At 32.1% G+C, this 15,502-nt stretch overlaps 1 protein-coding gene across 1 annotated transcript; it reads right to left on the bottom strand.

The window, feature by feature from the left end:
• Nucleotides 1-5,597: 5,597 nt before the first annotated feature.
• LOC112528673 (probable aspartyl protease At4g16563) lies at nucleotides 5,598-7,430 on the bottom strand. Its single transcript, XM_025139699.1, has one exon. It carries the CDS (start codon nucleotides 7,160-7,162, stop codon nucleotides 5,795-5,797), a length of 1,368 nt encoding a protein of 455 aa, XP_024995467.1. The 5' UTR covers nucleotides 7,163-7,430; the 3' UTR covers nucleotides 5,598-5,794.
• Between the last annotated feature and the right edge of the window lie 8,072 nt (nucleotides 7,431-15,502).

The raw sequence follows: 15,502 nt of genomic DNA, 5'->3' as shown, positions 1-15,502 counted from the left end.
TGAATAAATATAATGAGTATTAAAATAGTAATAGTAATATTTGAATAAATATAATGAGTATTAAAATAGTAATGTGTTGGGAACTCGTTATCGAGTATGAAATCCATAAAAAAGGGATCTGGGATGAGATCAGTTATTGACTCATAGTAGATACATATCAAAATAAGGGATATATTTATTTGGTATTATTAAACAATTCAGATAAATATGAAGCATTTTTTCGACCGAAAAATTATGAAGCAATAATATTATCAATCATATATTTTTTGTGAGAACTTTGTTAACACAGATTCATTAAAAATTTATGTACTTTTGGAAAATAAAAACACATAAAACCGATGTATAGATATTGCTCGTATTATTTGTAACATCTTAAATCCTAAATAGCTTTGATATCAAAGAATATCATCGTAAAAATTATCAATGTTCATCGTCACAGAAAGTAAAATTACAGAAATAATTGAGATTCTTAAATCTTAACAAAATCCATTAATTTCGAAAAAAAAATGATTGTTACTTGCCTTTAAAATAAACTATTTAATTTGTTATGTTATATATGGGTTTTAAACTTGGAGCATCTTCAAGTTCTTCAAAATGGATAATTAAAATTCAAAATCTTTAAAAAGAACTGCATTCAACTCCTATAGCTTCTTATTTTAGAGATTACATATACATTTAATAAAATATTTTTTTTCTCTTTTAAACATTTAGTACATATGATATAGCAAGGTGTAAGATTCGAGACGAGAAGAAGGGAAATGAGATCATAAATTCGAGCACTATACTTTGATTAATCCTTGTTTGGATTGCTACGTGATGGATACATATGCATTGTATGATAAAAAGAACAAAGGAAAATGATGTAGAAATAAGCCAAATGGGTTGGGAATGGGACCAAAATTGTGGTAATCCTCCTTGGAAGGACGTCGTGACTTTTGTGCAATCGTACAAAATTCTTTATTGACTGACACGGTCTTGTTTTCTTGTCAGGAGGTCTACGTATGATTGTTATAGTATTGTTGTTTGGCACAATCATGACATTTATAGAAGTCGGCCCTTGTGTTAGAAAGATGTTTTTGTGTGTAAAGTCGTGGATCTAGAAACTTTTTATTATTGGTGGCACATCTGAGTGTGTTACAAAAAGTTCTGAAACTGAAAAACTCATTCGAACAAATACGATTTCGGGTTATTCGGTTTTTGGCTTAAATGATTTAGTTTAATCAAATAATTAGAAATTGTTCGGTTCGGTTTTTGATTATTTTTTACTATTTCGGATAAACCGAGACATTATACTACCATGTATGTTACTATTTCGGTTTAATTAAAATCAAATGAACATATTACACATTAATAGTTAGTAGCAAGAAATTAGAGTGCAAGATGTCAATAACTTAGATTCAGTTAGAAAGAAATCAGATAGCAAAAGACCATGAAATCAGAAATAAAAGATAAACTAGTAACAAACCTTAAATCAAATTAAGAAACCCAAATTATAACCAAATTCAAGAACCCTAAATCAATAATAATAAAGAAATTGAAAACCAATAATTAACAAATGAAAATAATTATAAGTTTGTAAAACTATAAAATGCAAGAAGGAAGTTGGAAAAAATCAAAAATAGTGATTAATTAAATCATTAGCTTTATAGCAAAAAAAAATGATTTTCAATGGGTTGAGAGTTAGGAATTAAACGCATTAGAGTTTGACCGATCCCTAAAATAATGACTCCTTAAGATAAGAGTTGTAAATGGGATGGTAGGATTTAGATTTGAGGCCTTACCTTTTAATTGTTGGGGGCCTATTTATAATTTTAGGTTAAAAGAAGATTAATACCTACAATTAATGCTTTAGTTGGGTGTTTCTTGAGGGCCTGTGCCCCCATGCCTTTGTTCTGTATCCGCCAATGTACGTGTAGGAAGGTTCATTGGTTCAAGAATGAGGTGGGTTTCATGTAACTCTCTAAACTTGGATATAAGGATCAAGGTGTGAAGTGAGGGTCAGCTAGTCTTTCTAATTGTGAGTTCAAAAGGCAAAAATCTTGGAACTTTCACCTTGAACGACAGCTCACTAGTTGTGTCAACCCCAAGCCAGGGATCATAGTCAAGATCAAGCAGGACTGATTCACCTGATCGACATCAAGAGTTCGCTCTCCAAACAATTCCACTCCGCTATTACCTGACTATACGATACTATGCTATGATAGAAGAAGGATGCAATCACTTTCTTCTTTATACTGATTTCTATTAGGGGCTTATGTTCTAAGGATCTGGATTCTACTAGGGATATGTGCTCTAAGTACCTGTACTAGGTTAGGGCTCCGTCTAGATTAGGTTTAGAAGAGTTGAAAGATCTACATAATAGACATTCTCTCTCTTCTTAATTATCTAAATTCTTGGGATCACTTGACAAGCTAGTCTATGGTGGCTATATATCTCTAAGAAGGAAATGTCCTCCTTGAACCTGCAAAAATAAAGAGCTTTAGTTAAGAAAATGTTCAAATGCTCTGCCATATTGGTATGAGCGGCGTTAAACGAGTCAATACTTCCATGAGCATGACTAAAAATCCTTAGGTTTCTTCATCCTGGCAACGAGGTGCTCTACCAATTGAGCTAAAGCCCTTAGTGCTTGTAATACACATTTTATTGTGTAGATAATTTCTTGTCAAGATGAATATTCTCAAGATGACTATTCCCTTATCCAAGATTATATTGATCAGTATTGCTTCTAAGTAATATCATATTTATAATCCATCGATGGGATGAGCTTCTCTGTTTCTATTATAGTAGTCTTATGTGATCTAGTATGTCAGTTTGTTGCTTAAATCGTAATAGTTTGGAGGTTTTTGTCCTATGAATATTCACCTGTTATCCATCGACTATGTCTTTTAGGCTGATCTCAGGCCCTGACTCACTATCTGTGGATGAACCTTGCGGTAAATTGGTGTAGATACACAACCCAAGCCATTATTCTTTTCTATTTGTTACTGTTACCAAATCAAATGATTGGACCAACATATTCTTTAAAAGATAAAAGAAAGGGGTGTTCTTAGGGATCATTAAATCCTAAAGAATGATTGTTCTAGTATATCATGGAAATTCTTTGAAAGAAGAACCGACTTTCTTTGTGTTTGAAGTAATAAGACTATCTCAATTATGACATTAATGGAGAAAGAATCTTAATAAATGTAAAGAAGAAGCATATTTTATCCAATCACGAAGAGTCCAATAGCAATGATAAACAAAATAGTGTTCTATGGTTACTTCTTAAATGGTGAGGGTCTTCTTTATATACCGAAGCCTTTACTTCATTTAATCAATGTTACTGCTAACTCCCTATAGGTAGTAGGGGGTTCAGTTATTGATGTGAGATGAGTCTAGAGTTCTAAAACAAATAAGACGTATAAGACAAAAAATATTCGTATATATATTTTACAGTGTCTATACTTCACGGAAATGTGAAATCAAAGTATGCAATAAACTAGCTGGAAGACATGGAAATAAGGGTATCATTTCAAAAAAATTGTCTAGACAAGAACATACAAGTACACGTCGAGCCAATGTGAAGGGTTTGATTAAGATATGTCAAATTCCACCAAGTATACAAATGGAACATAACCACACATGGCTGGCTATAGAAGTTAGCAATAACGTTGATTAAATGAAGCAAGACGCTGGTGTATTGAGAAGAACCCGCATTTAATTAAGAAGTAACCATAGAAACTATTAAAATCCACTACTTCTTCCCCTCGCGTTCTGCTATAGCAAGAGCCCCTGAATCTAGAGTTGCTTGGCCTTCCAATCCAATTCTAACAATGCCCCTCTCGGACTGAGAAAGAGGGAGCAAATTGTTGATACAACTCCAAAATAGCATTTTCTTTTGACCCGAACTTTTATCATTTAGAAAGAATTTGTGGGTATGCACATGTCCAACAATGAGAAAGTTGTCCTAAATATGTAACGTTTAATTAAAACCTAATAGGACAATTTTCTTTTCATAATCTTATGTGTTTAGATCGCTCGTGTTTCCAACTCTTTTTCACAATTATATTCAGGACACTTATTTAATTAAAAACCATATATACCTAAGGGTTTTCTTAACTTTGAACTCATGATTTTTTTTTACATTTTTTCTGGGCACTCCCTGGATAATTTTTTTGGCTCCATACCTATCAGTAGCAACACCATACGTTAAAATTTGTCCATTTTTAATGTATTTACCCTGCCGAACCTAAGGCTTTGATGCATACAAATATTTTTGTTGGAACGTTGATGCATAACTAATGAAATGCTTAGAGCACAATCGCAAAATTAGTTCTATACATATGTCCAACAATTAGAAAAATAAATGCAATAGCTAGATGATACTATACCCATATTATTATATATTCCGGAAGGTTATAATAAAATGGTTTGTGTTAACGTGTTTTAAGACTTTCTAGCATGCATATATGTTCAAAATAAACGTTATGCATGAAGATATCATGGAATATGCTTGTGGGTATGCATACCCGAATGAGGAAATAACATGAGGGGAATTATGATGATAATACAAGGATCAACCGTTTTGTGCCAAGTGATCGGATAAGCATTTGTACATATCGAATGTTATTATATGGTTGGATTCATGTGAGACCAGACTGCTTTCGTGTGAAACCACTTTTTTACACTTGAAATTTCACAACAGAACATTATGAATTAATAACAAAAATACTATGAAAGTTACCTTCACAATGTTTTATTATTAAGTTTCAAATGTCAAAAAGTGGTCTCATATAATCACAAGTCAGTTACAAATGTGGAACTCATTGTCTTGGGTTTATTTTCTACATATTACATTTAAACTCTTAATGCCTATAAAAAGTATGACATGACATGAAGTATAGACACAATTAGGGGTGCTTAAAAACCTGACAAACCCGATCAACCCAACGCGAAATAACCCAACCCAAAGCAACCCGATGTCTAATCGAGTTGTAAAATTGTCAAACCATATGTATTGGGTTGATATTGTGTTATTATTATTTGAACCCAACCCAACCCGATAAATTAAACCCGATATCCTTTTATTTCTTGGATTTAATATGATTGTTGAATTTCTATTAATATATACATTAGACAATTACACTATTATGTATGCTTATCATATACACATATTTTTAATCTATTCATATCTGTATATAACTCATTCATATATGTGTTTAGTAACTGTGAATATATATATATATATGTAAATTGAGAAAAATAACTGAAATGTGATATACGTAAGAAATATGGATAAGTTGTATCAAATGGTTGATGATGAAAGAGAAATTATGAGTAAAGAAATAATATATTCAAGTTTAGAAGAATATTTTAATATATCAAAGTATCAACCCAACCAACCTGACTAACTCAACCAACCTGTACAAATTGGATTGAGTTGCACTTTAGTTTGGGTTGGGTTGGGTTAAGATTTTCTCAAACCGCAAGCATTAGATTGGGTTGTTCAAATATTTTCAACCTGATCAACCAAACCCATGAACACCCCTAGACACAATTGGTATCAACAAAAATTCAAATAACTTTTCGTGAATACTCAAGACATATAACATTACGATGAAGTTAGAACAAGAGTAAGTATCGTTTATGATCGAAGCAAATGTCGAAACAACAAATTACAAGGACTAAAACCGTTTTAAATCCTCTATTTAAGAATTTATTATTACATTTTTCTCCATCTAATGAACAAATTATTAAATTTTGAAATTATAAAAAAACAGATTCATGGTTGAAATGGTTAAATTTCGGATATTATTTACTTGCAAATCTGGTTCTTGAATCCAAGTCTTCCCTTTTCCAAATCGTACTCCAGGTATATATTCTGCTGTTGGTAGTTTCCTAGGATTATTGATGGCCCGATTCTTGTATCCGACCCGATTGATTCGCTTGAAACAATCGTCATACACACCACGTCGGACTCCCCCATGAACGAAAAGTAATCTGCCAGCGGCAGTGATAATTTAGCACCGCCTTTGAAATGAAACATTAACGCCGGAATCTTCACTGGTTTATCGCCGATGTCAAAACAAGGCCGTAACCCGCTTTTACTCTCCATCTCGCCAGACCTCTTGTACTTTGACATTTGATTTTCAAACTCTTTTGCTACCAGATCGTAGACGTGATTGTCCATAAACGTAAAGGTGGTGCCGGAATCAATGATGGTTCCGCCGTTGCCGTCAGATCCCGGTACCAGAAAACCATAAGGTATCTTTACGGTTTTCCCGCCGACGGTGATTTTCCGGAGGTTTACATAGTAGTAATCCTGAAAAGATGACCGGGAAGACACCGGGTTCTTATGGAACTTGGTGTAGCTGATTCCGGCATCACTGCCGCCGGAATTTGAAGAATCCCGAACGAGAACAAGTTCGCTGCTGACCGGAGCGTCGTCAAAGCGGTGAGAAACGAGACAATACGAGAATCTTTTCAGACCCATTTGAACGGGTAAAGAAGCAGGTCCACGCCCAAACCCGGCGATACCCGATGGTTGTCGGGTTGATAAAATGGAGCATCCGACAGCGAAATCAGTCACATCACCTTCAGGGAAATCCAGCGTCTCAGACAGCATTAACCCAGCTGTCGACCCGGACCCGTACTGAAGCATATAAGCTGGACAAATCTCTTTACCATTACACTGAATTGGATTGGATGACCCGAAAACCCACCCGCATTTCTTGTTGGAACACCCGATAATCTTAGACGAAGACGAGAGTTTGGGGATGAATCTGGAGATGTTGTTCGGATTAACATTGGAGAATTGACAGTCAGAACATTGATACCGATGAGTACATGGAAACCAAACAAGACTGCTTCCGGTATCCATAACGAAGGAGAGTTTCTGAGGGGGTGAACCGAAACTGAGAGAAACAGAGTATCCGCCATAGCTTTGAGGAAATAGAGGAATTTGAGAAGAGTTGTCTTTAGGGTGTTTGAGATGGTGGGCTCTGGCTAGAGAAGAAGAAGCAAGGTAATTCAAGGTCTGCAGCCATGGATGGTGGTGGTTGGATTGTGGAGAAGGTGCAATGGAGATGGGTGTGGGAGAAAGTGTGAGGGTGGTTTGAGAAGAAGATGAATGGGAAGATAGAAGAGAGAGAATGAAGAGGAGATAGAGAGAAGAAGACGCCATGAATAAATTAATGATTAGAAGGGGGAAAAGATGAGAAATTTATGATGATCAGAATTCAGAGATTTATGTCGTTTAATTGAAAATGGAAGAAGGGAAAAGGGGGATCGAGTGAGCTTTACAGGAATAGGAGTGGTTCGATTGTTGTTCGTTATTAATAGCAATCTCCAGCTCATTGTTTGAAGTCTTGCTAGTGATGATGTACAAGTCTTAATGCATAATGTACTTGTACGCTTTTTCTATAAAGCGATAAGAGCTTCGCTTTTTCTATAAACAACCAAAGAAACTTGACACAATAATCTTGTATTTATTTTTATTTTTTAAGGTCCCCCTCCTCTTCGTGTATAGAAAGTCATCAAATTTATTAAAATCAACCGATTTAAATTACAACTGGATATTTGGTTTTGATTGTAATTCGATCGAATTAAATCAAATTTTAAATCCAACATCCAAATTGAATTGGTCTATTCTTGAATTCACAATCTATCATCCAATGCATTGAAATGATCGAATTCAATGACTATCCAACTGCTATACATTTAATATATATATATATATAGATATATATATATATATATATGTAGATTGTGTAGAGAGAGAGAGGGGAATGTCCAAACAAGAATGCTAACTGTTTAATAAAAATAAGAAAAAGAAGAAAAAGATCGTTAATGTACAAAATCGCATGTGATTTTACATTAACATAAAGAAAATGGAAGCATATGACTTCTACAGTGAAGGTAGAAAAAAAATTCAAATATTCATATCAAAAACACTGTGAAGGTTACTTTCATAATATTTTAATATGAAGTTTCAAGTGTAAAAAAGTGGTATCACGGGTCTCAAGAAAACATGGTGGCTTCACATGATCCCAATTGAGAAGTGAAAGGTTCATTTGAGAAGTAAAGAAGTGATCATTAACCCTTCATCTAAGCATTTGTTGTTTTTACTGTCAAGTACCGAATAATTCCTCGCATATATATTTGGAAGATAGAGGGATAGTTCGGGACTTTTACAAACAGGCGACAAACGAGTTCATATGAATATATAGTTCAAATATGAATTTGCATGTTCATATATGAATTGTGTGGGTTCACATATGAACATTTAGTTCATAGATGAATCGCACGGGTTTACATATGAACCCATTTTTCATCTATTTGTAAAAGTTACGAAATTACCCGCTCTATTTTTTGTATAGCCGCAAATTTTGATCAGTTAAAACCACAATTTTTAGTCAAATCCGGTCTTGACCATATGAATGGCTAGAATCACTTATTTACTTATAAAATATTTACCACTTCTCAAAATAATCTAGGACTATATATATATATATACATATATATATATATATATAGAGAGAGAGAGAGAGAGAGAGATGTGATTTCATTTACAAACCCAAACATTTAATACAAACCAATCTGAATCGTTTATCTACTCTAATTAACATATGATTCAATTAATATCTCGATTGTTTCGTAATATAAACATCGATCATGATAAATGAACTCTTATTATTTTTATAAATATCTCAATTAATTGGTTTGTATATGTTTGTAAGCAAAACAACCTCTCTCTCTCTCTCTCTCTCTCTCTATATATATATATATATATATATATATATATATATATGGGTAATCATTTGCAAATTATTTGAAGGTTACAAACTTTACAAACCCGTGTTAAGCATCATTTTTTATCAACGGTTGAAGAATTTTTGAATTTAAATTAATTAAAGAATTAAGAAAAGGATAGTTTTGGAAGAGATTTTGAATATTTTAAATTTTAATTTTAATAAATAATTAAAATTATCTATTTTTGGTTATTATCTCGGCACGATTATCTCCCTCCCTCCCTCTTTCTTCTTCTTCATATCACTTGTTGAGTTAAATAGAGATTAGCCCAAATTGCTTTTCTTAGTAATTTTGTCTTCTTCTGACTTTTGTTGTTATTCATCGGTTATTTATTTATTTTATGAAATGAAGAAACTTCCTTGAAGATTAGTGGGTTTTTCTTGGCACTTGCTGCAACATCTTCATCACTCATCCTTTTGCATTCATTTCAATCCTTTTCTTATCTGATTTTGTGTTTGATCTTCAAAAATCAGATTGGTTCTTGATTATAAAAGGAAAGGAGGAAAAGAAAGTTGAAGCTTCAAAGCAGTAATTCCTTAATGGGTTCTATTTTAAAACCAGAACACAGACGAAACCTCAAACCTCCAAGAATCAAATGCATAGAATTCACCAACAAATCAAATGTTTACATCAAAACCCACCAATCCATAGTCCAAATCTTCACATTTCTAGCATACACAAGCCATTTGGGACAATCTCTTATATACGAAATGTTATTATGAATTGCTTAAAAGAAATTAATAAATTGTTTTATAAGGGATTGGCCTGTTTTTTCACGTATGAATTGTTTAAAGAAAATATTGTTTCATAAGTGAAACAACACTGGTATGAAGCGAATGTAACAAAATATTTTATTGTTTCATATGTGAAAACAAAATAATTGGTTTGATTTCATGTGGGAAACAAAAATAATTGTTTTGGTTTCATATAAGAAACAAAACAGTTACAATTAAGACGGTTGGAGAAAGGGTGATGAAATCAGTTATGACAACTGAGATATTTAAAGGAAGAGATTATTCCTAAATTAAATATGTTATTTTATGAGATATTTAAGAATTTAATTTTACTAAAAAACGAATTTGATAAAAATACCCAAATACCCTTGCTCGGAAAGTTTGTAACTTTCGGATGGTTTGCAAAAGAATGTCTCTCTCTCTCTCTATGCATATATATATATATATATGTATATATATATATATATAGAGAGAGAGAGAGAGAGAGGGGCACATTCTTATGTGTGTGTGTATATATATATATATATATGATATCGTTTTTATTTGATATTTATATGTGGTGTATTAAAATAAATAGGACTATATGTGTGTGTGTGACTAATTGGTCAAAAGTTGTTTCAAAATATTGGATGGATCTAATCTAATTCAATAAATAACTGACAATAATATTCAATTGATGGAATTGATTTGATCTAATCATCCACTAGATAGGTCATCCAACGTTAATTGAATTGGATCAGATGACGAAATTCCAACATCTAATGGATGATTGGATCGTAGGGGTGTTCATCAGTTGAAATCCAAAGTATTTAGGTGGATTTGATGCGATCCAATCATCAAATGAATGTTGGATTTTGTCATCCCATCGACAATCCAATCCAGTTAACATTAGATATTCGATCCAATCCAATCAACATTTGACATTCGGATTCAATCCAATCCAGTCTAATGGATGATTGGTTCAGATCGGTTCTATCTATTGGATGTTATTATTAGTTATCTATTGGATCTACTAGTATTTTGATACAATTTTCAACAATTAGTCCACCATTTCAACCAATTATTCATATATTTTCTTAATTTATCAAAAACACTATATATAACTATCAACTAAAATACAATATTATAACTATATATAAATATCAACTAAAATACAATATTATAAAACGTTAATAATTATATATAATTATTAATTGGATGGTAGTTGAATGATAATTAGCACTACTAAAAAATCTAGTTTTTCCGACGGCAAAATTCATCGGAAATCCATCGGAAAAACAACTTTCCGACGAATTTCCGACTGATTTTGCCATCGGAAATTTAAAAGAAAAAATGTTTTTTTATTTTTTTCCTAACAAATATATATATATATATATATATCTAAAAAGATTTAAAATTTCCAACGGATTTCCGACCGAATTTAATTTTTTTTAAATAAAAATTAAATTCCGTCGGAAAATCCGTCGGAAAATTTAAAAGAAAAATGATTTTTTTTATTTTTTTCCTAACAAGTTATATATATATATATATATATATATATATATATAAAGGTTTAAAATTTCCGATGGATTTTCGACGAAATTTACTTTTTTTAAATAAAAATTAAATTCCGTCGGAAATCCGTCAGAAATTTTAAAAGAAAAAAATGTTTTTTTTGTTTTTTTCCTAACAAGATATATATAGAGAATAGATACATAAAGGTTTAAAATTTCCGACGGAATTTATATTTTTTTTAAATAAAAATTAAATTCCGTCGGAAATTTTAAAAGAAAAAAAATGTTTTTTTTTGTTTTTTTCCTAACAATATATATATATATATATATATATATATATATATGGGTTGGGTTCACGTGAGACCAGCTTGTTTTCGTGAGACCCGTGAGACCACATTTTTACACGTAACCTTCACAGCAAAAACACTGTGAAGGTTTAAAAAAAGTCGAACCTTCACAGCAAAAACACTGTGAAGGTTTTAAAAAGTCACCTTCACAGCATTTTGCTGTGAAGTTTCAAGTGTAAAATGTTGGTCTCACGGGTCTCACGAAAACAGGCTGGTCTCACATGATCCCAAGTCATATATATATATATATATATATATATATAGTATAGATATATATAAAGGTTTAATTAGCGTTAATCAAAAACATTTTCCGACGGATTTCCGACAGAATTTGATTTGTTTTTATTAAAAATTAAATTCCGTCGGAAAATGTTTTTGATTAACGCTAATTAATTTATTTAAATAAATTAGACAAATTTGGCGACGGATTTTTGACAGATTTGTGACGGTTTTGAATAAGTAACAAATCCGTCGGAAATCCGTCACAAATCCATTGAAAACCCGTTTTAAATAATTTTAATTTTTTTTTCCAAAAAATTCAGTGGGGGATTTGTGGCGGATATGAATAAAAGTTGATTTTTTTTTACTTTTTTGGGATCCGTCGGAAATATTTCCGACGGAAATTCCTCCAGAAAAATCCGTCGGTGATACCCTTTTTTTATTAGTGTAGATAGGTAATTAGATGGTTATTAGATTAGAATTGTTCGTTCTATTAGATTCTAAATTGTCATTTAAGAATCGATCGGTCCAATTTGGATGTTCAATGTTTAATTATATTTTGATTAAAAATATAGGGAAGTTATTTTTAATTAAAAATAATAATGTAAACACATATTTAATCAAATTATTTTTGATAAAATCTATCTGACAATGATTCGTGTTTCCATGTTTCCACCTTATATTTATGTAAGGGTTTTTCTAACTCCACCTCCTCCTATAGATGTGTGTGAGTGACCGTCTTCAAGGAAATTGGTAAAGGTACACATTTAGGTCATGTAATTTTTATCATCTTCACAAAAATATAACGATATATAGGTACCTTTATAACTACTCATGTTTGTCACAAATTTTTTTCTTACGTGATTCCAAGTTTCTATACGTAAAGAGAGAAAGCAATCGAGAGTATCCAAACCAGCTTATGTGCACTTTGATTCATTGATTTGGGTGTTAAAGTTAACAATCAAGTGTTAGAGCATATCCATCAGCTTCTCTAAAATGGAGAAAATGGAGATTTCAATTGTTTTTTTGTTCCAACAAATTCTCCAAAACCTTCTTTAATTATAGAGAAATCCCTAAAAATAATTACTTATGGCGAGAAATATTATTTTATTGTCCCACCAATAAAAGTCTTTATAGATAAATGTATAGGAGAGAAAAACAATATATTATTAGATGTGTAAATATTTTAATAATATAAGTAATGTTATAATCTCTAAAATGAACAATCTCTTAGATATGAATGTAATATTTTTTGGAGATCTTGATTTATAACTCTCCAGTTTAGAGAAAATTTAAAGAATATGTCAAAGATGCGTTTAAGCTATACCTTTAATGGTTAAAGGACGTTCGGTGACCTCATCAAGCCAAGCTTGTGATTATATAAGTGGATGATTATTAAGGGGTGGGCTAAATACACCGTTATATATATATTATTAAATGCTCCTTATCTATGATTTTTTTTCCTCACATGCATCAACATCAATACCTTATAATTCCAATGCATCAACATTTCCCATTATTAAAGATCTTGAACCAAAAAGAAAACCTATGACTTGGAGAAACATTTTGTTGGTCCTTGGAGGGTTAATGACTTATACTACAGGTGTTTGTAGAAGAAGGGGTTGAATACAAACACACCAAATTTTCACTTTCTGATTCTGTTTTGTATTAAAATAAATAATTATAGATTTGTTGTAGAAGCTAGTAAGGTAAGACATGTGATCCTAAATAATTTGATCGTTTGACAAATTTGCTAAAAACTGAAAGAGTAAGAGAAAAATGTACTCTTTCAAATCTGAAGAACTAAGATAGTCTTCAGAGATCATGATGCCGATTTGAAAGAATATACGCTTAGAAATTCTTCAAAAGGGGAAAGTTCCATGTAACACCCAGAAATTTCGGTAAGAATAATTCTAAGGCTTTCAAGTAGCTTTATTTACTAGTATGGTTTTGGTTTTAATCTAGAATTTGGATAGCTTTGGGTATCAATTTTAGGATAAAAGGTTCAAAGGGATGAAATAAGGAAAGCACTTTCGGTACACCTCACGGAATAGTGCCTAAGGAGAGTGATAGTCTCACTATCGTGTGTCAGGATTGCCCGGGGTGGCAAGATGGGTAGGAACTCTCGGTACACTTGGGGCTATAGTCCCATAGATGGTGACATTGTCATTATCGCCTGTCAAGGTCGCCGGGATGGCGTAGAGCTACATAAAGACCCGATTTCAACTACCATTTCCCTTCACTTTTCCTCTTATCACTTCTCATTAAATCCATTTGTTATTGAGCATTTACTCCATTTTTCTCAAGAATTTAATAAGGTAATCGTCATCCAAGCTAGAGGTTCAAGTCTAGACATCAAGTTACAAGTGTTCATCCTCTTTTCAAGGGTTTTTGTGATTTCTAGTTTTTCACCCAAAACCTAGCATTGTGAGTTCATTCTAACTTGTCCTAAACCTTATACATGACAAAATGCATCATTTTAGTTTCCTAAACATCTCTCTTTGAAAACCTTTCATATTTATGCATTTTTGGGTATTTTGGGAGATTTAGGATTTTACCCCTTTTTCTAGAAAATTATGGATTTTCAATATTGGTGATATAAAAAGTGTATTATGAATACATAGTTTCGTTTTGAGACTTGAACATTATGATTTATGTATGGTATCAATATTTGCACATTTGATGATATTTCATGAAAATGGACATGTTGGAATAAGAAGTGTTCTAATTTATAAATCAAACTATTCTTCGACTTATGGACTCTTTGGAAAATGGTGATACAAGTAATGTGGTACTTGTGTATCAATTAAATTTTGAGAAATATGGGGACTCTGACCTATTTGGTAATGTTGTGTTAAAATGAATCTTATAAGCACTTTAGAAAGATAGAAACTATATGCATGATTATAGTTATTCACTTTAAAGTTGTGACTTATGTTTGAATGTAATGCAATGGATCCATAGACATAGGAGTCGGTCTATTTAAACGAAATAGTCTCCCCCTTGTAACTAGAAGTAGACATTGGGTCATCAAGGGCAACTTAGTACAGGTCATTGAAGTCGGATACTAGTCATTGACTGCATAATGTAATTTTTAGGGAATGAGCATACCTAGGATCATAGGGGGTCTTAAACTTTGATCCTTAGTGTGAACTCTAAACATGGAACCATGGCCTACTTTTGTTGTTTCACCACTACCCATGGAAACCGGGTCTCCCTTGTCATCACAAAATTATATGAAACCTTATGGTCTCATTTGGAAAATAATGAACTTGAGTTTTAACTGAAGTTATCAATTCTCACCGTTTTGATTATTTGTATATTTATAACTGTTTGTTCTCACTAGGCCTTAAGTCTACCACTTTTTCTTAAAATGACATGTATATCATGTTCTCTTAGCAATGGGGCTCCGAAGCCTTGAGCAGAAGGATGTGATGCTGATAAAGGCACTTTTGTGAATGATAGCTTTTGGTCGATTGACGTTATATATGCATTGATAGGATTCCTTTGGGAGAAGATAGAGACACCTGTTTATAATATAGACTTGGAATAGTTTAGATTCTTGGGTTGTTATTTATCCTCTTTATAAATTGGGTTGTAAACGCTATACTATATCCCCATTTTGGGTTATTTCACATTTGATAGGCTCTATTTCCAACTGTTGGTCCCAAAGGGTCTACAAGAATACTAAACAGTTTGTAGAAGGGGGGGGGATGAATACAAACACAATTTTCAGATTTAAAATATATATTGATAAAGAAGATCAATACAGATTTTACAAGATTTTTTGCGGAAAGATAAGTTATAAGAAACCTATCTAAACAATCTTAAGATACACACAAAGAATAGCAAATATAAGAAAAGATATTGCTAAAAGATTCTTTTACTTAAGCTGAAAGAAGCTTGAAGTAAGAATGAG

This window comes from Cynara cardunculus, assembly GCF_001531365.2.
Source record: "Cynara cardunculus var. scolymus isolate 2C chromosome LG 1, CcrdV1, whole genome shotgun sequence".
Classification (NCBI taxonomy): Eukaryota; Viridiplantae; Streptophyta; class Magnoliopsida; order Asterales; family Asteraceae; genus Cynara; species Cynara cardunculus.
Note: the sequence above shows the minus strand (reverse complement) of the source record. Positions and strands in the feature narration are given on the sequence as shown.